This window comes from Pan paniscus, chromosome 20, assembly GCF_029289425.2.
Source record: "Pan paniscus chromosome 20, NHGRI_mPanPan1-v2.0_pri, whole genome shotgun sequence".
In the NCBI taxonomy this organism is placed as follows: Eukaryota; Metazoa; Chordata; class Mammalia; order Primates; family Hominidae; genus Pan; species Pan paniscus.
Window position 1 is genome coordinate 59,937,154 of NC_073269.2, and position 19,392 is coordinate 59,956,545.

Here is a 19,392-nt window from a genome sequence, read left to right on the forward strand (position 1 = left end):
CCCGGGAGGCAGAGGTTGCAGTGAGCCGAGATGGCGCCATTACACCACTCCAACCTGGGTGACACAGTGAGACTCCACCTCAAAAAAAAAAAAAAAAAAAAAAGAGAATAAGGCCTGAGCTGGGGCAAGGGACTTGGGGAAGCAAAAAGGGGGTTAGATTTATGAGGAATTCAGGAAGTAAAGCAGACATAATTTGATTGTCCTTCAGTGACCATCCCTGATGGATGAGAGAGAGAGAGGGAGAGAGAGAGAGGAAAAGAGGAGTGAAGCTGATTCCCCTGCATCTGAGTTAGGCACTGCAGTGAATGTTATTTCTGGGCTTCCTTCAATCTTCCTTTGCTATAAACCTGCTCATATTTCAAGACCAATCTCAGGTGCATTTTCACCATGTAATGCTTCATGATCACTCTCTTTATTTTTGTATTTTTTTATTTTTTGAGATGGAGTCTCACTCTGTCGCCCAGGCTGGAGTGCAGCAGCATAATCTCAGCTCACCGCAACCTCCACCTCCCAGGTTCAAGCGATTCTCCTGTCTCAGCCTCCTGAGTAGCTGGGATTACAGGCACCCACCACCATGCCTGGCTAATTTTTATATTTTTAGTAGACAGAGGGTTTCACCATGTTGGCCAGGCTGGTCTCAAGTGATCTGCCCTCCTTGGCCTCCCAAAGTGCTGGGATTCCAGGCCTGAACCACCACGCCCAGCCTATAATCACTCCCTTACTGCGTCTCAACATTATGGAATACTAGAAGTTGAAAGTGTTATGGAAGTTCAGAGCAAGGAAAAGTTAATTCTTGGAAGGGATAGAGGAATGGTGGGATCTAGAGTGAATGGGCTTTTCTAGATGTTCCAGCTGCATAGCAAGTATGTTCTTCATCCATTCAAAGAGAATTGACTGCTTGCTGGAGAATAATAAAGACAAGGTGGACTTGTTTCTAGCATCATGGAGTTCCTAGCATCTAACTGGGGATGGAGGAGATGTCTAATAAAAAAGTAACAAATAGATAATATAATGTTAGATGGTGCTACATGCTACAAAAAAAAAAAAAAAAAAAAGCAGGTTAGGAGGAGAGTGATGGGGAGGGGTTATTATATTATCCCACCCACCTGAATAATCCAAGGTTTTTAAATGTTTTTCTCTCTATCTCTCTATCTTTCCCTCCTACCTCACCATTTTTTTTTTTTTTTTTCTCGAGACAGAGTCTCACTCTGTCACCCGGGCTGGAGTGCAATGGTGCCATCTCTGCTCACTGCAACCTCTGCCCCCTGGGTTCAAGCGATTCTTCTGCCTCAGCCTCCTGAATAGCTAGGACTACAGGCGGGCACCACTACGCCAGGCTAATTTTTTTTTAAATTTGAGACGGAGTCTCACTCTTTTGCCCAGGCTGGAGTGCAGTGGCTCAATCTCAACTCATTGCAACCTCCACCTCCCAGGTACACAAGATTCTCCTGCCTCAGCCTCCCGAGTAGCTGGGATTGCAGGTGCCTGCCACCACGCCCTGCTAATTTTTTGTACTTTTAGTAGAGACGGGGTTTCACTGTGTTAGCCAGGATGGTCTTGAACTCCTGACCTCGTGATCCGCCCACCTAGGCCTCCCAAAGTGCTGGGATTACAGGCCTGAGCCACCACACTGGGCCAATTTTTGTATTTTTAGTAGAGATGGTGTTTCACCATGTTAGCCAGGCTGGTCTTGAACTCCTGACCTCAGGTGATCTGCCCTCCTCAGCCTCCCAAAGTGTTGGGATTACAGGTGTGGGCCACTGTGCCCGGCCCCACCTCACTTTTTAAACACACCACACACAGATTTTTTTTGGCTTTAGCATTTGAAAGTAAATTGCAGACATGTTGATAGTTCATCTCTAAAATTAAGTGTTAGTATGCATCCTTTAAGGCTAAGGGTCGGGTGCTGTGGCCTCACTTTGGGAGGCTGAGGTGGGCAGATTACTTGAGCTCAGGAGTTCAAAACCAGCCTGGGCAACATGGTAAAATCCCGTCTCTCCAAAAAATACCAAAAGTCAGCCGGGCATGGGGCATGCACCTGCAGTCCCAGCTACACAGGAGGGTGAGCTGGGAGGATGGCTTGAGCCCAGGAGGCAGAGGTTGCCATAAGCTGAGATCGTGCCACTACACTTCAGCCTGGGCAACAGAGCCAGATCTTGTCTCTAAATAAATAAATAAATAGAAGAATAATACATTCTTCTACGTAACTACAACAACATTATCAGACCTGGACATTTTATAATTCCATAATACAATTTAATACATTTTTAAACTGTCCTGGCTATTTCAAGAATGTCTTTTATAACTCTTTCCCTAGAACCAGGATTCATTCTAGGTCCATGCATGACATTTAGTTAATAAGTCTCTTTTTTGGCTGGGCGCAGTGGCTCATGCCTATAATCCCAGCACTTTGGGAGGCCGAGCTGGGCAGACCATTTGAGGTCAGGTGTTTGAGACCAGCCTGACCAACATGGTGAAACCCCATCTCTATTAAAATACAAAAAAGTTAGCCGGGTGTGGTGGTGCATGCCTGTAGTCCTAGCTACTCGGGAAGCTGAGGCAGGAGAATCGCTTGAACTCGGGAGGCGGAGGTTGCAGTGAGCTGAGATCACACCACTGCATCCAGCCTAGGTGACAGAGTAAGACTCTGTCTAAAAAAAAAAAAAAAAAAAAGAAAGAAAGAAAAAAAAGCCTAATTCCACTACTATTTGTTTTTAACAACGCTGACTTTTTTTTTTTTTTTTTTGAGACGGAGTCTGGCTCTGTCGCCCAGGTTGGAGTGCAGTGGCGCGATCTCGGCTCACTGCAAGCTCCGCCTCCCGGGTTTGAGCCATTTTCCTGCCTCAGCCTCCCGAGTAGCTGGGACTACAGGCGGCCACCACCACGCCCGGCTAATTTTTTCTATTTTTAGTAGAGATGGAGTTTCACCATGTTAGCCAGGATGGTCTCGATCTCCTGACCTCGTGATCCGCCTGCCTCAGCCTTCCAAAGTGCTGGGATTACAGGAGTGAGCCACTGTGCCCGGCCAGCACTGACTTTTAAAATATATCTTATTATTAAAATATAAAAAGAAGCCAAGCACAGTGACTCGAGCCTGTAGTATTAGCCACTCTGGAGGCTGAGGTGGAAGAATCGCTTTGAACCCAGGAGATGGAGGCTGCAGTGAGCTATGATGGTACCACTGCACTCCAGCCTGGGCAACAGAGTAAGGCCCTGTCTAAAAACAAAAACAAAAAAAAAAGAACTAAAAAATAAAATAAAATATAGAAAGAATAGTATAATGAAATTCATGGATCCTGTACTCAGTTTCAACAATTACCAACATATGGCAAATCTGTTTTTAGTCATATTGCCATGTCCTCTTCTGCATTTCACTACATTATTTTAAAGCCAGTCTCAGACATCATTTGATTCACAGATATTTCAGTATATCTCTGAGTTATAAGTAGTCTTTTATTTACTATAACCACAATCCCATGATCAAGCCCAAGCAACTAAGAATAATTACTTAATATTATCTCATATCTAGTTAATGCTCACTCTTCCCCATTGGCCTCATAAATGCCTCTTTCTAGTTCATTTGTTGCAAATCCAGATCCAAGTTCCACATGTACATTGAGTTGATAGATCTCTGAAGCCTCTTTCAACCTAAAACGGTCCCTCTCCTATTTTTTTCTGGCCATTTATTTTTTTGAGAAATTTGCATTTTTGTTATGTGGAATTCCCACATTGCAGTTTTCCAATGGAATCTTCTGTTGTCATTTAATATGTTCATCTATTTCAGTGTTTTCTTTTCTCTCTCCTTTTTTTTTTTTTTTGAGATGGAGTTCCGCTCTTGTCGTCCAGGCACTGCAACCTCCGCCTCCCAGGTTAAAGCGATTCTCTGGCCTCAGCCTCCCGAGTAACTGGGATTACAGGCACCTGTCATCACGCCCGGCTAATTTTGTATTTTAATAGAGATGGGGTTTCGCCATGTTGGCCAGGCTGGTCTCAAACTCCTGACCTCAGGTGATCTGCCCGCATTGGCCTCCCAAAGTGCTGGGATTACAGCACTTTGTGCGTGAGCCACTGAGCCCGGCCTTTTCTTTTTTTGAGACAGAGTCTCACTCTGTCACCCAGGCTGGAGTGCAGTGGTGCAATCTCGGCTCACTGCAACCTCCACCTCCTGGGTTCAAGTGATTCTCCAGCCTCAGCCTCCTGAGTAGCTGGGATTACAGGTGCCCGCCACCATGCCTGGCCAATTTTTTTTTTTTTTTTTTTTTGAGATGGACTCTTGCTCTGTCACCAGGCTGGAGTGCAGTGGTGCGGTCTCGGCTCACTGCAACCTCTGCCACCCAGGTTCATGCAATTCTCCTGCCTCAGCCTCCTGAGTAGCTGGGACTATAGGCGCCCAACACCACACCTGGCAAATTTTTGTATTTTTAGTAGAGAGGGGGTTTCACCATGTTTTGGACAGGCTGGTCTCAAACTCCTGACCTCAGGTGATCCACCCGCCTCAGCCTCCCAGAGTGCTGAGATTACAGGTGTGAGCCACCACACTCAGCCTATTCCTGTGTTTTCTTGTAAGCCAAGATCTAAAAGAAGCTTAGATGGATGCAGGTTTGATTTTTTTTTTTTGGCAAGAACACTTTATACATAGGTGGTGCTATTCACATCCTGCTGTGTCTATTACATCAAGAGACACAGATTGTCTGATTGTCTCTCTTTTTGAGATATTAGAGTTGAGCACTGGTTTGAGTGTCATTAGCTTGCTCCATGTCATCGTTTTTCTGAAGACTGAGGGACAGGGTATCCTGGTGAATGTCCTGCATCTTGGGTTTATTGTTTAATTTTTATTTATTTATTTATTTATTTTGATACAGAGTCTCGCTTTGTCACCCAGGCTGGAATGCAATGGCGCAATCTCAGCTCACTGCAACCTCTATCTCCCGGGTTCAAACAATTCTCGTGCCTCAGCCTCCCAAGTAGCTGGGATTACAGGCCTGCACCACCACGCCTGGCTAATTTTGTATTTTTAGTAGAGACAGGGTTTCTCCACGTTAGTCAGGCTGGTCTCGAACTCCTGACCTCAGGTGATTCACCCACCTCAGCCTCCCAAAGAGCCGGGATGACAGGCGTGAGCCACTGCTCCCAGCCGCATCTTGAATTTATTTGTTTCTTCATGGCAACACTTCATTTGTTCCTCTTTCCTTGTATTTTCTGTAACCTGGAAGTTTTGTCTGGACTAGAGGCTTGATAACATTCACGTTAAACATCATTGGCAAGAAAAGTCAGAGGTGCCGCCGCATACTTTGTATCACGTTACTCCAGGGAGCAAATAATGTCAGGTTGTCCCACAGTGAGTGGTACCAGCTTGAACCCTTGGTAAAGATGGTGTCCATCAGAGCTCCCCATGGAAAAGGTAGGTTTTTCTTTTTACAATGAAAAAGCAAGGCCAGGCACAGTGGCTCATGCCTGTAATTCTAGCAGTTTGGGATTCCGAGGCGAGAGGATTGCTTGAGCCTAAGAGTTTGAGACTGGCCTGGTCAACATATTGAGACCCTGTCTCTTCAAAAAAAAAAAAAATTAGCCAGATGTGGTGGCGCATGCCTGTTGTCCCAGCTACTCCAGAGGCTGAGACAGGAGGATCACTTGAGCCCAGGAGTTTGAGGCTGCAGTGAGCCATGATCATGCCATTGCACTCCAGCCTGGGCCATAGAGCGAGACCCCATCTCAATAGATAAATAAGTAAATGAAATACTAGCGTGCAGGTAATACTGTAGCATTTTGAAAAAAAAAAATCTCGGCTTGGGATACTCATATTTTACATTTTTTATTTTGGAGAAAATTTAAGACTACAGGACGCTTGTAAAAGTAATACAATGAACTCTCATATCTTTCACCTAGCCCAGTTTTTCAACATTTACAACATTTGCCTTTCTGTCTCTCTCTCTCTCCATATATATATAGATCTATATACACATATATGTATACACATATTACATATACATATATACCTATGTATACACACGTTATATATACATATATATACACACAAATATATGCATATGTGTGCACAAAAAATATATATGTACACACATTGGTGCAACCACTTGAATATAAGTTGCAAACACTTCACTAGTTCAGCAAGTATTTCCTAAGAACAAGGGCATTCTTTTACCTAACCACAGTACAATAATCAAATTCAGGAAGTTTAAGGTCTATAAAATACTATAGCTAATACCTAGTCCTACATTTAAATTTCACCAATGTCCCAATACTGTCTTTTTTTTTTTTTAATTGAGACAGTCTTGCTTTGTCACCCAGGCTGGAGTGCAGTGGCTCAATCTTGGTTCACTGCAACTTCTGCCTTCTGGGTTACAGGGATTCTCGTGCCTCAGCCTCCCAAATAGCTGGAACTACAGGCTAATGCCACCACGCCTGGCTAATTTTTGTGTTTTTAGTAGAGACAAGGTTTCACCATATGGGTCAGGCTGGTCTCAAACTCCTAAGCTCAAGTGATCCACTCACCTCAGCCTCCCAAACTACTGGGATTATAGGTGTGAGCCACCGCCCCCACCCTCCAATACTGTCTTTTTTTTTTGAGTTGGAGTTTTGCTCTTGTCACCCAGGCTGGAGTGCAATGGCGCGATCTCGGCTCACTGCAACCTTCTGCCTCCTGGGTTCAAGCGATTCTCCTGCCTCAGCCTCCCAAGTAGCTGGGATTACAGGCACCCACCGCCATGCCCAGCTAATTTTTGTATTTTTAGTAGAGACAGGATTTCTCCATGTTGGCCAGGCTGATCTCGAACTCCTGACCTCAAGTGATCCACCTGCCTTGGCCTCCCAAAGTGCTGGGATTATAGGCGTGAACCACCATGCCTGGCTGGCCTAATGCTATCTTTTTACTGTTACTTTTTCCTGATTCAGAATCCAATCTAAGATCACGCTTTGCATTTCCCTATTGTGTCTCTTTAGTCTCCTTTCTTTTTTTTTTTTTTTTTTAAATACGTGGAGGATGCCATGTGAAGCTTTCATTTTTTATGGAGCTCTGCTGCCTTTTTTTTTTCTTTTTCAATCTTTCATGTTGACGTTTTTGAAGAGTGCAGCCAGTTGGGCTGTAGAGTGTCCCACTGTCCTCATGAGTGGATTCAGGTTACGCAATCTCAGCAGGAACACGACATAAAGGAGGTAGCGGCTTGCTCAGCTCTCTTCTCCGGAGGCCCGTGGTGTGGGTCTGCCCTGTTGCTGGTGATGTTAACTTCGATCGCTTGGTTAAGGCAGTATCTGCCAGGTTCTTTCACCATAAAGGAAGCTTTTTATCTCTGTAATAATTAATAGATCTTCTGTGGGGAGATTCTGTCATCCAGCGATCGAGCATCCCCTCGTGACTCTTGCCTGAATCTAACATTACTACTAGGATTGCAGAATGGTGTTTTCTTCTAACTCCATTATTCCACCTACATGGATAAATTGGTGTGCTACTGAAAAGAACTTTCTCTTTTTTCTTATTTTAAATATGTATCAGTGTGGACTCATGTATTTTATTCTATTTTGTTTTTAATTTAGTTTTTGTTTTTTTGAGACGGAGTCTCACTGTCGCCCAGGCTGGAGTGCAGTGGTGGGATCTTGGCTCACTGCAACCTCTGCCTCCTGGGTTCAAGCAATTCTTGTGCTTCAGCCTCCCAAGTAGCTGGGATTACAGGCACCCACCACCATGCCTGGCTAATTTTTGTATTTTTAGTAGAGACCAGGTTTCACCATGTTGGCCAGGCTGGTCTCAAACTCCTGACCTTAAGTGATCTGCCCACCTTGGCCTCCCAAAATGCAGAGATTATAGGTATGAGCCACCGTGCCCAGCCTAACTTAATTGAGTTTTTTGAGACAGTCTCCCTCTGTCACCCAGGCGGGAGTGCAGTGGTGCAGTCATAGCTCACTGCAGCCTTGAACTCCTAGGCTCGAGGGATCCTCCCTCCTGAGCCTCCCAAGTAGCTAAGACAACAGGAACTAATTATTTATTTTTAGTAGAGATGGGGTCTCACTATGTTGTCCAGGCTGGTCTTGAGCTGCTGACCTCAAGTGATCTGCCCACCTCGGCCTCCCAAGGTGCAGAGATTCCGCGCATGAGCCACGGTACCCAGCCTCCGTTATTTTTCAACGGCAAGTCATGCTGCGATAAATCAGCCTGTGCATGTGTGGTTTCCCATCACGGGAGAGATATCCTCAGGATAAATTCCTGGAAGTGGGATTGCTCGGTTAAAGGATAGATCCGTGTGTGATTTTGTTAGATGCTACTAAATCCCCTTTCACGTGGCGGCACCGTTTTGCATTCCCACCAGCAATGTAGAAGAACGTCCATTCTCTCAGCCTCCCCAAAAGAGTGTGCTGTGAAGCTTTTAAACTTCTGACTACCCGGTTGATGAGAAGTGGTAGCTCATCATATTTTTCATTTGCATTTCTCAAATTTTGAGTGAGGGAAATCTACTTTTTTCAACAGGGAGATCATAAAAATCTCCTCCCCCCTTCCCTTCCCTTCCCTTCCCTTCCCTTCCCTTCCCTTCCCTTCCCTTCCCTTCCCTCCCCTCCCCTCCCCTCCCCTCCCCTCCCCTCCCCTCCCCTCCCCTCCCCTCCCCTCCCCTCCCCTCCCCTCCCCTCCCCTCCCCTCCCCTCCCCTCCCCTCCCCTCCCCTCCCCTCCCCTCCCCTCCCCTCCCCTCCCCTCCCCTCCCCTCCCCTGCCCTCCCCTCCTTCTCGGAGTTTTGCTCTTGTTGCCCAGGCTGGAATGCAGTGGCACGATCTTGACTCATTGCAACCTCTGCTTCCTGGGTTCAAGCAATCCTCCTGCCTCAGCCTCCCGAGTAGCTGGGATTACAAGTGTGTGCCATCGCACCCAGCTAATTTTTGTATTTTTAGTAGAGATGAGGTTTCACCACGGTGGCCAGGCTGGTCTGAAACCCCTGGTCTCAAGTGATCCTTTCACCTGGGCCTCCCAAAGTGCTGGGATTACAGGCGTGAGCCACTGCGCCTGGTCCATAGAAGGTCTTTCTAAAGAGGCAACAAGTGAGGAGAGATCTAAGTGACAGAGACAGACATGGGGAAATCTGGGGGAAGAGCATTCCAGGTAGAAGGAATGGCAAGACCAAAGGCCCTGAGGCAGAAGTGAGCTTGAGGAGTTCAAGGAAGAGCAAGAAAGTTAGGTGTTCTAGGCTGAGTGTGGTGGCTCACGCTTGTAATCCCAGCACTTTGGGAGGCCAACGTGGAAGAACTGCTTGAGCTCAGGAGTTCGAGACCAGCCTGGGCAACATGGGGAGACCCTGTCTCTACAAAAAAATGCAAAACTTAGCCCCGCATGGTGGTGCATGCCTGTTGTCCCAGCTACTCAGGAGGCTGAGGTGTGAGGATCGCTTGAGCCAGGGAGGTGGAGGCTGCAGTGAGCTATGATTGCACCAATGCACTCCTGCCTGGACAATAGAGCAAGACCCTGTCCCAAAAAGAAAAAAAGTAAGGAAAGTTAGGTGGTCTAAGAAGAAGAAACAAGGAGAAACTGATCAGAGATGGTGTGGGCAGGTACCGGACCATTTACATACTGCAGTCTAAGAGGTCAGCGAAGTTTTCTGGAAAGAGCCAAATAATAAATACCTTCAGCTTTATTGGCCACCCAGTCTCTCTTGTAACTGCTCAGCCTTGTGGTTGTAGCAAAAAACCAGTCAGGCAATATGTAAACAAATGGGTGTGGCTGTGTTCCACTATCATTTGTAGGAACCAAAATTTAAAATTAATGTACTTTAAAAAGTTGAGATATAAAGCCAGGCACAGTGGCTCACGCCTGTAATCCCAGCACTCTGGGAGATGAGGTGTGCAGATCACTTGAGATCAGGAGTTCGAGACCAGCCTGGGCAACATGGCAAAACCCTGTCTCTGCAAAAAATACAAAAAATTAGCCGGGCGTGGTGGTGTGCACCTGTAGTCCCAGCTACTAGGGAGGCTGAGGTGGGAGGATCACTTGAGCCTGGGAAGTGAAGGCTGCAGTGAGCCATGATTGTCCCAGTGCTCTCCAGCCTGGGTGACAGGGCAAGACCCTGTCTTCAAAACCAAACAAAACAAAAAAGGCCGGGTATGGTGGCTCACACCTGTAATCCCAGCACTTTGGGAGGCCAAGGTGGGCAGATCACTTAAGGTCAGGAGTTTGAGACCAGCCTGGTCAACATTGTGAAGCCCTGTCTCTACTAAAAATACAAAAATTAGCCAGGCATGGTGGCGGGTGCCTGTTAATTCCAGCTACGCAGGAGGCTGAGGCAGGAGAATCGCTTGAGTCCAGGAGGCAGAGGTTGCAGTGAGCCGAGATTGCACCACTGCACTCCAGCCTAGGTGACAGAGCAAGACTCTGTCTCAAAAAATTCCAAAAAACAAAAAACAAAATTGAGATGTAATTCACATACTATAAATTTCATATAATTCAGTGATTTTTCAGTACATCCACAAGGTTGTACAACCATCTCCATTAGCTAATTTCACAACATTTTCATTATTCTCAAAAGAAACCTCACATACCTTAGCAGCCAGACACAATTTCCCCCTCCATCCTATTCCCTGGCAACCACTAATCTGCTTTCTGTCTCTGTGGATTTGCCTATTCTGGACATTGCATATAAATGGAATCACACAATATGTGATATTTTGCATCTGGCTTCTTTTAGCTTGCTTTCTAGGTTCATCCCTATGGTAGCATGAATCAGTATATCGTTCCCTTTTTTGGCTGAATAGTATTCCTGTATATGGATATACCACATTTTGTTTATCCATTCATCAGCTGATGGGCATTTGGGCTGTTTCCGCTTTTTGGCTATTACGCATAACGCTGTTACAAACATCCGTGTATGAGTTTTTGTATGAACATATGTTTCCACTTCTCTTGGGGACATACCTAGGAGTGGAATTGCTGGGTCATATGATAATTCTATCTTTAACTTTTTGAGGTGCTGCCAAATGAAATTCATATACTTTTTATGTGCCACAAAATACCAGTCTTGTTTTGATTTTTAACATCATTTACTTATGTGAAAGCCATTCTTAGCTGGTGGGCCATACACAAGGAGGGGGTGAGCTGGGTTTCGTCCATGGACCATGGTTTGCCGACCACTGGCGTAGACAGCGGAAGGAATTTGGGCTTATTCTGTGTGTGGCACACAGAATGTAGGATTCTAGGGGAAGAGGTTGATAGGGATTAGTTAGATACATTTAAGGCAGGGAACTTTATAGCCTCCTTAAGCCACTCTTGGCATGGTTACTGTTTAGAGGAAATTTCATCTGGAGAAAATGATAATCGCCTCTTAGAAATTCTCAGATTGGACCTCTCCCCTGCACACTGTCCGTATGCTCTATTTCCTCAATTGTAAATGGTGTTAAAAATGTACCTCCTTCAAAGAGGTGTTGTGAAGTTTGAATGAATGTATATATATACACAACACCAAGAACAGTGCCTGGCACAGACCAAGACCTATATAAGTCGTTGCTATTATTATTGCTATTGTTGCAATTATTATCCACACAGCCTCAGCTCAGGCCTCATCCTCTTCCCCCTGGAATATGTCTCCCTCCAGTCTGTTCCCAGCATCAACCAGCCCCCAAAGTTTCTTCTAACACTGGGATCTGGCCCTGTCCTTCCTCTGCTACAAACTTTGTGTAGCTCCCTAGTACCCTTGGTGTCAACGCCCAGCTCCTGGGCCCGGCATTCGAGGCTCACCATGGCTATACCTTCCCCTTTCTCTAACCTCATTTCTTGTGGCTACAGCTTATGTTACAGCTACATGGGTGGACCAGCTCTATTTTCCCTCCTTCCGAAACCTTTGCCCATGCTGTGCACTCTGCCAGTGTGCCCTTGTTCTTCTCTGGGCCTCATCCTTTAAGGCCGGGCGCGGTGGCTCACACCTGTAATCTTAGCATTTGGGGAGGCCGAGGAGGGTGGATCACCTGAGGTCAGGAGTTTGAGACCAGCCTGGCCAACATGGTGAAACCCCGTCTCTACTAAAAATACAAAAAAAAATTAGTCGGGCTTGGTGGCGGGCGCCTGTAATCCCAGCTACTTGGGAGGCTGAGGCAGGAGAATCGCTTGAACCTGGGAGGTTGAAGGTTGCGGTGAGCCGAGATCGGGCCACTGCACTCCAGCCCAGGCCACAGAGTGAGACTCCATTTCAAAAAAAAAAAAAAAGAAAGAAAAGAAGACTTGAACAAAGAAATCTTTCCTTCATTTCTCTTGCCCCTGCCCCAGGCAGGTTTGGCACTCCTTCCAGAGTCCCACACAGCGTGCTACTTCCTTGTAGCACCTATCACCTTATATGTGACTTAATCAGTGTGTTCCTATTTTCCTTCTCCAATTGTATTGTGAGCTCCTGGATGGCAGATTTAGGGGGATAAAGGGGGAGGCGGTTGTTGATTCATCTCTGGGCTCCCTGCACCCAACCAAGGCCCAGCATACAAGGGGCTTCAGGGAAGTTAGTCCAGGACAGAATGGGGAGGAGGGGAAGGCAGTGAGGTGGGGCTGGGGCTGGGAAAAGGGGCCCACTTCTAATGGACGAGGGCACCCCCTCTGCTCCCCTAGGCCTCTCCTTGGTGGTGGGCTTGGTTCTTTACATCTCCAGCATCAACGACGAGGTCATGAACAGGCCCAGCAGCTCTGAGCAGTATTTTCATTATCGCTACGGGTGGTCTTTTGCCTTCGCCGCTTCCTCCTTCCTACTCAAAGAGGTGACGTCCGTGGGACCTAGACTCTAGAGTTCTGAATGGAGAGAGGTCTTGGGGGCCTGGTTCCTGAGTCCAGGAGGAAGGAGAGGCTGGAGATGCAGACTCTGGCGTCAGAGGGAGGTGGTAGCTGAGGGTCTAACCCCTGGGTCCTGGAGGAAGAGGGGTCTGAGAGCTCCAACTTTTGGGATCCTGGGGGAGGAGGGGTCTGGAGACTGGGACTCCTGGGTCTTGAGGGAGGGGCCAACCTGAGGGCTTGGACTCCTGAGGTCCTGGGGAAAGAGAGGGCTGGAGCCCTGATCCTGGGTCCTGGGATAGGAAGGGGCTTGGGGTGGGGACTCTGAGTCCTGCAGTGAGAGGAGATGAGTCGGGGTCCGGGGATGCGCAGTGGGGCGCCCCTGGGACTCTGACCTTGCCTTGCCGCAGGGGGCCGGCGTGATGTCCGTGTACCTGTTCACCAAGCGCTACGCGGAGGAGGAGATGTACCGTCCACACCCGGCCTTCTACCGCCCGCGTCTCAGCGACTGCTCCGACTACTCGGGCCAGTTCCTGCAGCCCGAGGCGTGGCGCCGCGGCCGGAGCCCCTCCGACATCTCCAGCGACGTGTCCATCCAAATGACGCAGAACTACCCTCCCGCCATCAAGTACCCGGACCACCTGCACATCTCCACCTCGCCCTGCTGAGGCCCGCCCCTCGGAGCTCCCCCTGCCTCCTCCTCCTCCTCGTCTTAGGGGGTCTCCCTGCAATGCAGCGCCCCCTTCCGTCCTCGGGACTCCTCGCTCCCACCTGGAGGAGGCGGCGCCAGCTTTAGGCCCCGCCCTCTTCCCAATGGCTCCGCCCACAGACTCCCTTATTTCAATGGCCGCGCCCCCTTTTCCCGACCTCTCCTTTTCATTGGTCCCTCTCACTCCCAAATGACTCCTCCCCTTCGTTGGCCCGCCCCTTTCCTCTGGCCCCTCCTCTCCAATAAACTTAGCTCCTCCCTCGTTCTCCACCTGCTCTGAGCTGGGAGCAGCCAGAGGCGGTGCAGGCGCCGAGCTCCCCAGAGCTCCCCAACCTCGGACCTCACCGCAGCGGCGCTGGGCTGGAGAGCAGGTTCGGGCAGCCGCCGGGAATACCGGCTATCCTCTTCTCCCTTCTGCCCTGGGCTTCCTTTTTCCCTGCCTAATCTCACCTCCTGACCTGCTGGGTCGTCCGGTGCAGTGGGAGGGCCGGCTTGCTCCACCTGCAGCCCCGGGGTGGCGTAGGGAAGGGGGCTGGAAGCCACAGGTACGGTTAACCTGGCCCTTCCCTCCGCATCTCCCCTACTTCCCTGGAAGGTCCCATTCTTTCTCACTGGCTGGGCTCTTTTCTGCTTCCTGAAGGTTACCTGCCTTTTAGGGGGCTCTTGTCTAAAGGATCTTCTTGCTTTCTCAGCTATCCTTGGCTTCGTCTTCCTCCTCCTTTAACTCTTTCTCTCCTTTCCTCCCTTCACCCGCTCGTCCCAAGCCCTTGGGTGCATCCCGCCCTAGGCGCACACCAGACGGCCAGAATGGGGACCCTAGGGTGGAGGGAATTCCCCCGCGCCATCTCCGCACCTGTGCCCGCCTCTCCCCCCTCGAGGCCCCGTCGAGGGAGGGAGGGGCAGTAGCGGGGGTCGACACCCCCCCAAACCTCTAAGTCTTCCATTTTCTGGCTCTCCTCCTCATTGACGTCCCTCTTCCCCCCTCAGAACCCCAACTCTGGCCTCTTTCAAGGGCCCGTCCGCCCCGTTGGACAGATTTTGGGGGGAGAGGAGGTCACCAGGAACTCGCCCACCCCCCCTTATTAGGGAAAGAGGGGCGAGGTAGCACAGTGCTGTACACGGAACCAGAATGGCCCCCGGGGTGGGGGGAGGGGGGCAGGGGAGGGACGGGGGCTTTTAGTTTGCATCTTAGGTGGGAGGGGGGAGGGGGGACCCGCCGCAGTTAACCTGACTTTACGCAGCGATTTTTAACGAGGCTGGGGGGAGGGGGGCACTGGGGTGGGGACAGGGTGGGGTGGGGGGCCTGGCTCTGTTATTTACCGTGTATCATATGTAAATATCGACAGAAACTTCAATAAACTTTATTTCAAACACGTCTCCGCCTGCCCGGAGGGAAGGGATTGGATAGAGGGGGCTTAGTCTAGGTCTCTGCTTCTAGGGTTGCAGGCCTAAAGTACTGCAGAATAACGTTAGATGAGTCGTTGTTAAATGACTTAATCATCATAATTATCAACGGCAGCGCTTTATACTTCAGTCCGTGTAAAGCATGCAGGACCGTAAATGATACTGGTCAGGATCAATAAACGCTTTCTCCTGGTATTATTATGACCACGTAGAGTACTGTTACTATGACTCGCCTTCCTTCGACATTCATTGCTTCTTTTAACTTTCCCCCCAAGCCTGCACGGTCAATTTATTGGCCTCATTTTGCAGATAGGTCCAGAGAGGTGAAGTGACGTATCCAAGATCACACAGGTGGAAGTTGGCAGAGCCATTTGCTAAAGCCAAGTTTAGGCCTGGTGCGGTGACTCACGCTTGTAATCCCAGCACTTTGGGAGGTCAAGCTGGGCGGATCACTTGAGGTCAGGAGTTCGAGACCAGCCCGGCCAACATGGCGAAACCCTGTCTCTACTAAAAACACACAAAAAAATTAGCTGGCCACGGTGGCTCACGCCTGTAATCCCAGCTATTCGGGAGGCTGAAGCAGAGAATCGCTTGAACTTGGGAGGCGGAGGCTGCAGTGAGCCGAGTGCACTGCACGCCAGCCTGGGCGACAGAGTGAGACTCCATCTCAAAATAATAATAAAACCAAGTTTATCTGGTTCTGAAGCTCAGGCTTCCTCCCCCTTGCACTAGGCGGTGGTGGGTTTTCCCAATGCTTGGCTCAGTCCCTCTGTTAAGAAATGACTGCTACCATTTACTGCGCATCTACCCTGAGCCAGACGCCTTCCTTCCTTACATGATCTCATTAGACATTCACAGCAATCCTGTATGTAGGAATTATCACCCCATTTTTGCAGGTGAAGGAGGCAGGCTCGGAAAGTGGGTGCCACAATCTGCAGTCTCACCCACTATACTGAGAGACTGAGAACAGCCTAAATGTTTGATAAGCTTATACTTGCAGCGTATTGTAAAGGAAACACCGTGCCAGATCTTCCCTTCTTTGCCTTGTCTAGATTTGGCCTCTTAAGGATCCATCAGAATAACTTTTGCTGTTACAGTCACAAGTGTTAACAACCAAGACACATTTATCAGGTCATCATTAGGGTATCAGACACTGCACTAAGCACTTAAAAAAAAAAAAAAATAGAGACAGGGTATCCCTGTGTTGCCCAGGTTGGTCTTGAGCTCCTGGGCTCAAGGGATCCTCCTGCCTCGGCCTCTGAAAGTGCTAGAATTACAGGCATGAGCCACCCTACCCAGCCTGCACTAAGCACTTTTGATTTATTAGCTCGTTGAATCCTTCCAACCATCCTGCGAATCAGGCATCCCAATTAGCCCCATTTTATAGATGAAGAAACCGAGGCTCAGGGAAGTGAGGCCACCCAGCTGGTAAGATGCGGAGGAGAATTCATGCCCAGCCTGTCTGACCTCAGAGCCCACACTCTTAGCTGCTATAATTTACTACTATGGATTTGGTGCAAACTCATTCTGTGACCTTGAGCAAATCTTTGAATCTCTGGGGCTTCAGTTTCTTTTTCTATAAAAAAATAAAAAAATACCGAGGGCAGTGGTTGGTTTAGAAGGATTCCAAATTCCTCTGGAATAGGGAGGTTGGTGGGGGTAAGTTAGCAGGAAAGAGTTCTGAATCAGCAGGACTGGACTCCCGGAGGGAAATATTCTGAGTCATTTTCAATAATTTCACCAATTTCTGGAGGTCATGCTTGAGATTCGGGATGGCAAATCATGTTTCAGCTTCGTTGTCAAAACTAAGTGATTCGTACGGGCTGCTTGGAGCCCGGTGTTAGAAGGATTCTGAACATCTGCTCAGTGGGAAAGAGTGTTGCCATTGATTGGTGCTGTCTGCCGTGCTGCTCAATTGGTGCTGTCTGCCTTGCCTGCAGGATGGGCTGTGGTGACGCAAATGCTAGATACTTGCTAACACTATGGGGAAGTTAACAACCTAAAATCCTAAGGGTTGTGTTCTTTTAAAAAATCAAGCTAGTTCTTTTGTTTATTAAACTTTGAAAATGGAATGTAATCCCACAGTTCGAGATTGGTGAGTTTTTTGTTTTGTTTTAAAGAAATGCTGTGAAAAGTTCCACCTTTATTTATCCAAAGTAAGTCAGGATGTCCTAACATTCTGAAATCCTCCTCTTCCTGAGGCATTATTAGTTTTCAATGTATAATTTCAGGAATACTCTATGCATATTCAAGCATATATGCATGTGTTTAAATCCACATACAGATGAGTATGTGGTATACATATTTTTATTTTATACATTTATCATGTAATGCACATAGTTCTGGGCCTTCCAGTTTCAAATGCGAATGCGTGGGGCTCATTTAGTATGTTATATAACTACTGTTTTCCAAGGCTGCTTAATAACAATTGTTTGCATAAATTAATTGCATAATTTATTGAGTGCTTACATGCCAGCCACTTTGTGTTTCAGTCCTAAGCCTTTTACATTCTGTAACCTCAGGAGGTTTAGTACTCTTAGTATCATTCTCACTTTATAAATGAGATCCTGAGACACAGAGAGGGTAATTAGCTTTCTCCTGGTCACACAGCTAGTAAGCGGTCAAGCTAAAATTTGAATCCTGGGAGTCTCTTGTGTCGACAATACTTATCCGCTAAGCTGTATACCTTTGTGTGTGTGTGTGTGTATATATATACTGCCCTCCTTGGCCTCCCAAAGTGTTGGAATTACAGTTGTGGGCCACCATGCCTGGCCCTCTGTGTATATTGAAGCCACCTGGTTCCATCTATTTATCTCTCTCTCTCTCTCTCTATATATATATATATATTTTTTTTTTTTTTTTTTGAGATGGAGTCTTGCTCTCTTGTCCAGGCTGGAGTGCAGTGGTGCCATCTTGACTCACTGCAACCTCTGCCTCCTGGGTTCAAGCAATTCTCCTGCCTCAGCCTCCCGAATACCTAGGACTACAGGCACGCACCGCCACGCCTGGCTAATTTTTTGTATTTTAGTAGAGGCGGGGTTTCACCGTGTTGCCCAGGCTGGCTGCGAACTCCTGAGCTCAGGCAATCCACCTGCCTCGGCCTCCCAAAGTGCTGGGATTACAGGCGTGAGCTACTGTGCCCGGCTTTTTTTTTTTAAACGAATCTCGCTCTGTTGCCCAGGCTGGAGAGCAGTGGCATGATCTCGGCTCACTGAAACCTCCACCTCCTGGGTTCAACCAATTCTCCTGCCTCAGCCCCCAGAGTAGCTGGGATTACAGGTACAGGCCACCACCCCCAGCTAATTTTGTATTTTTAGTAGAGACAGGGTTTCGCCATGTTGGCCAGGCTGGTCTCAAACTCTTGACCTCAGGTGATCTGCCCTCCTTGGCCTCCCAATGTGCTGGAATTACAGGTGTGGGCCACCATGCCCGGCCCTCTGTGTATATTGAAGCCACCTGGTTCCATCTGTTTATCAATGACCTATATCTCCCTATTGCCCTTAGGAGTAAATCTAAGCTCCTCACCTATGTCCTTTTGCCAAGAGCACAAGTCTCAACATATGCTGTCCCCACTGCTGCCTCCTGCAGACTGAAGTTGTCTTCCCTACCATTCCCAGCTCCTTCCTGTTCTGAGGGTTTCCTTCCGAGGAATCCCCTTCCATCTCTCAGCCATATGGCAAAACCTCTATCCACTCTTTTTTTCTTTCTGAGACAGGGTCTTGCTCTGTCACCCAGGCTGGAGTGCAGTGGCGCAATCTTGGTTCACTGCAGCCTTGACTTCCCAGGCTCAAGCCATCCTCCCACCTCAGCCTCCCCAGTAGCTGAGACCACAGGCAAGCACCACCAGACCTGGCTATTTTTTTTTTTTTTTTTTTTTTGTATTTTTGGTAGAGAAGGGGTCTCATCATGTTGCCCAGGCTGGTCTCAAACTCCTGAGCTCAAGCAATCCGCTGACCTGAGCCTCCCGAAGTGCTGAGATTGCAGGCATCAACCACCACGCCGGGTTCTGTCCACTCTTGAGATTCAACTTACATGCTCCTTCCACCAGGAAGCCTTCCCTGAGCTCCCAAGCCTGCATCAGGGTCTAGCTAAATGCTTCCACCCTACCCTATACTGCCCCCCTTAGACCACACTGGTTTACAGGACAATACCACTACCAGTGCTTTTCAAAATGTGTCCTGGGGAGCTGGAACATCCCTGAGACTCATTTAGGAAGTCCACAAGGTCAAAGGCATTTTTATCGTAATACTAAGATATTTTCCTTTTTTTCATTCTTATTCTCTCATGAGTGTATAGAGTCTGGAGGCTTCACAGGAAGTAAGAACATGACTGAACACAGAAGCAGATATGAGACTGACTTTCATCTGTTGAGTCAAATGTTAAATCTATTTTAAAAAATATAAACCAATACCATTATATAATTTTTTTATTTTGGAAACTAGTTATTTTTATTAAAGTAAGTTGCTTATGTAAATATACAATAAGCTGATTATTTTACTTAAATACATATTCTAGATTTTCTTCTCAGTTTGAATTGCAAATATGCAA

General features: G+C 47.8%; 1 protein-coding gene across 3 annotated transcripts in view; it reads left to right on the forward strand.

Annotated features, from left to right (window-relative positions):
* Nucleotides 1–15,048, forward strand: part of CACNG7 (calcium voltage-gated channel auxiliary subunit gamma 7) — a 31,096-nt gene extending 16,048 nt beyond the window's left edge. For 2 of the 3 annotated variants that reach the window (XM_034946881.4, XM_055102916.2), the window contains exons 5-6: nt 12,576–12,721; nt 13,142–15,048. In XM_034946881.4, the coding sequence (XP_034802772.1) occupies nt 12,576–12,721; nt 13,142–13,399 (404 nt within the window). In that variant the 3' untranslated portion in view covers nt 13,400–15,048. The remainder of the gene's footprint in view (nt 1–12,575; nt 12,722–13,141) is intronic. The other variant, XM_034946884.3, reaches the window with a different exon arrangement.
* Nucleotides 15,049–19,392: the final 4,344 nt, after the last annotated feature.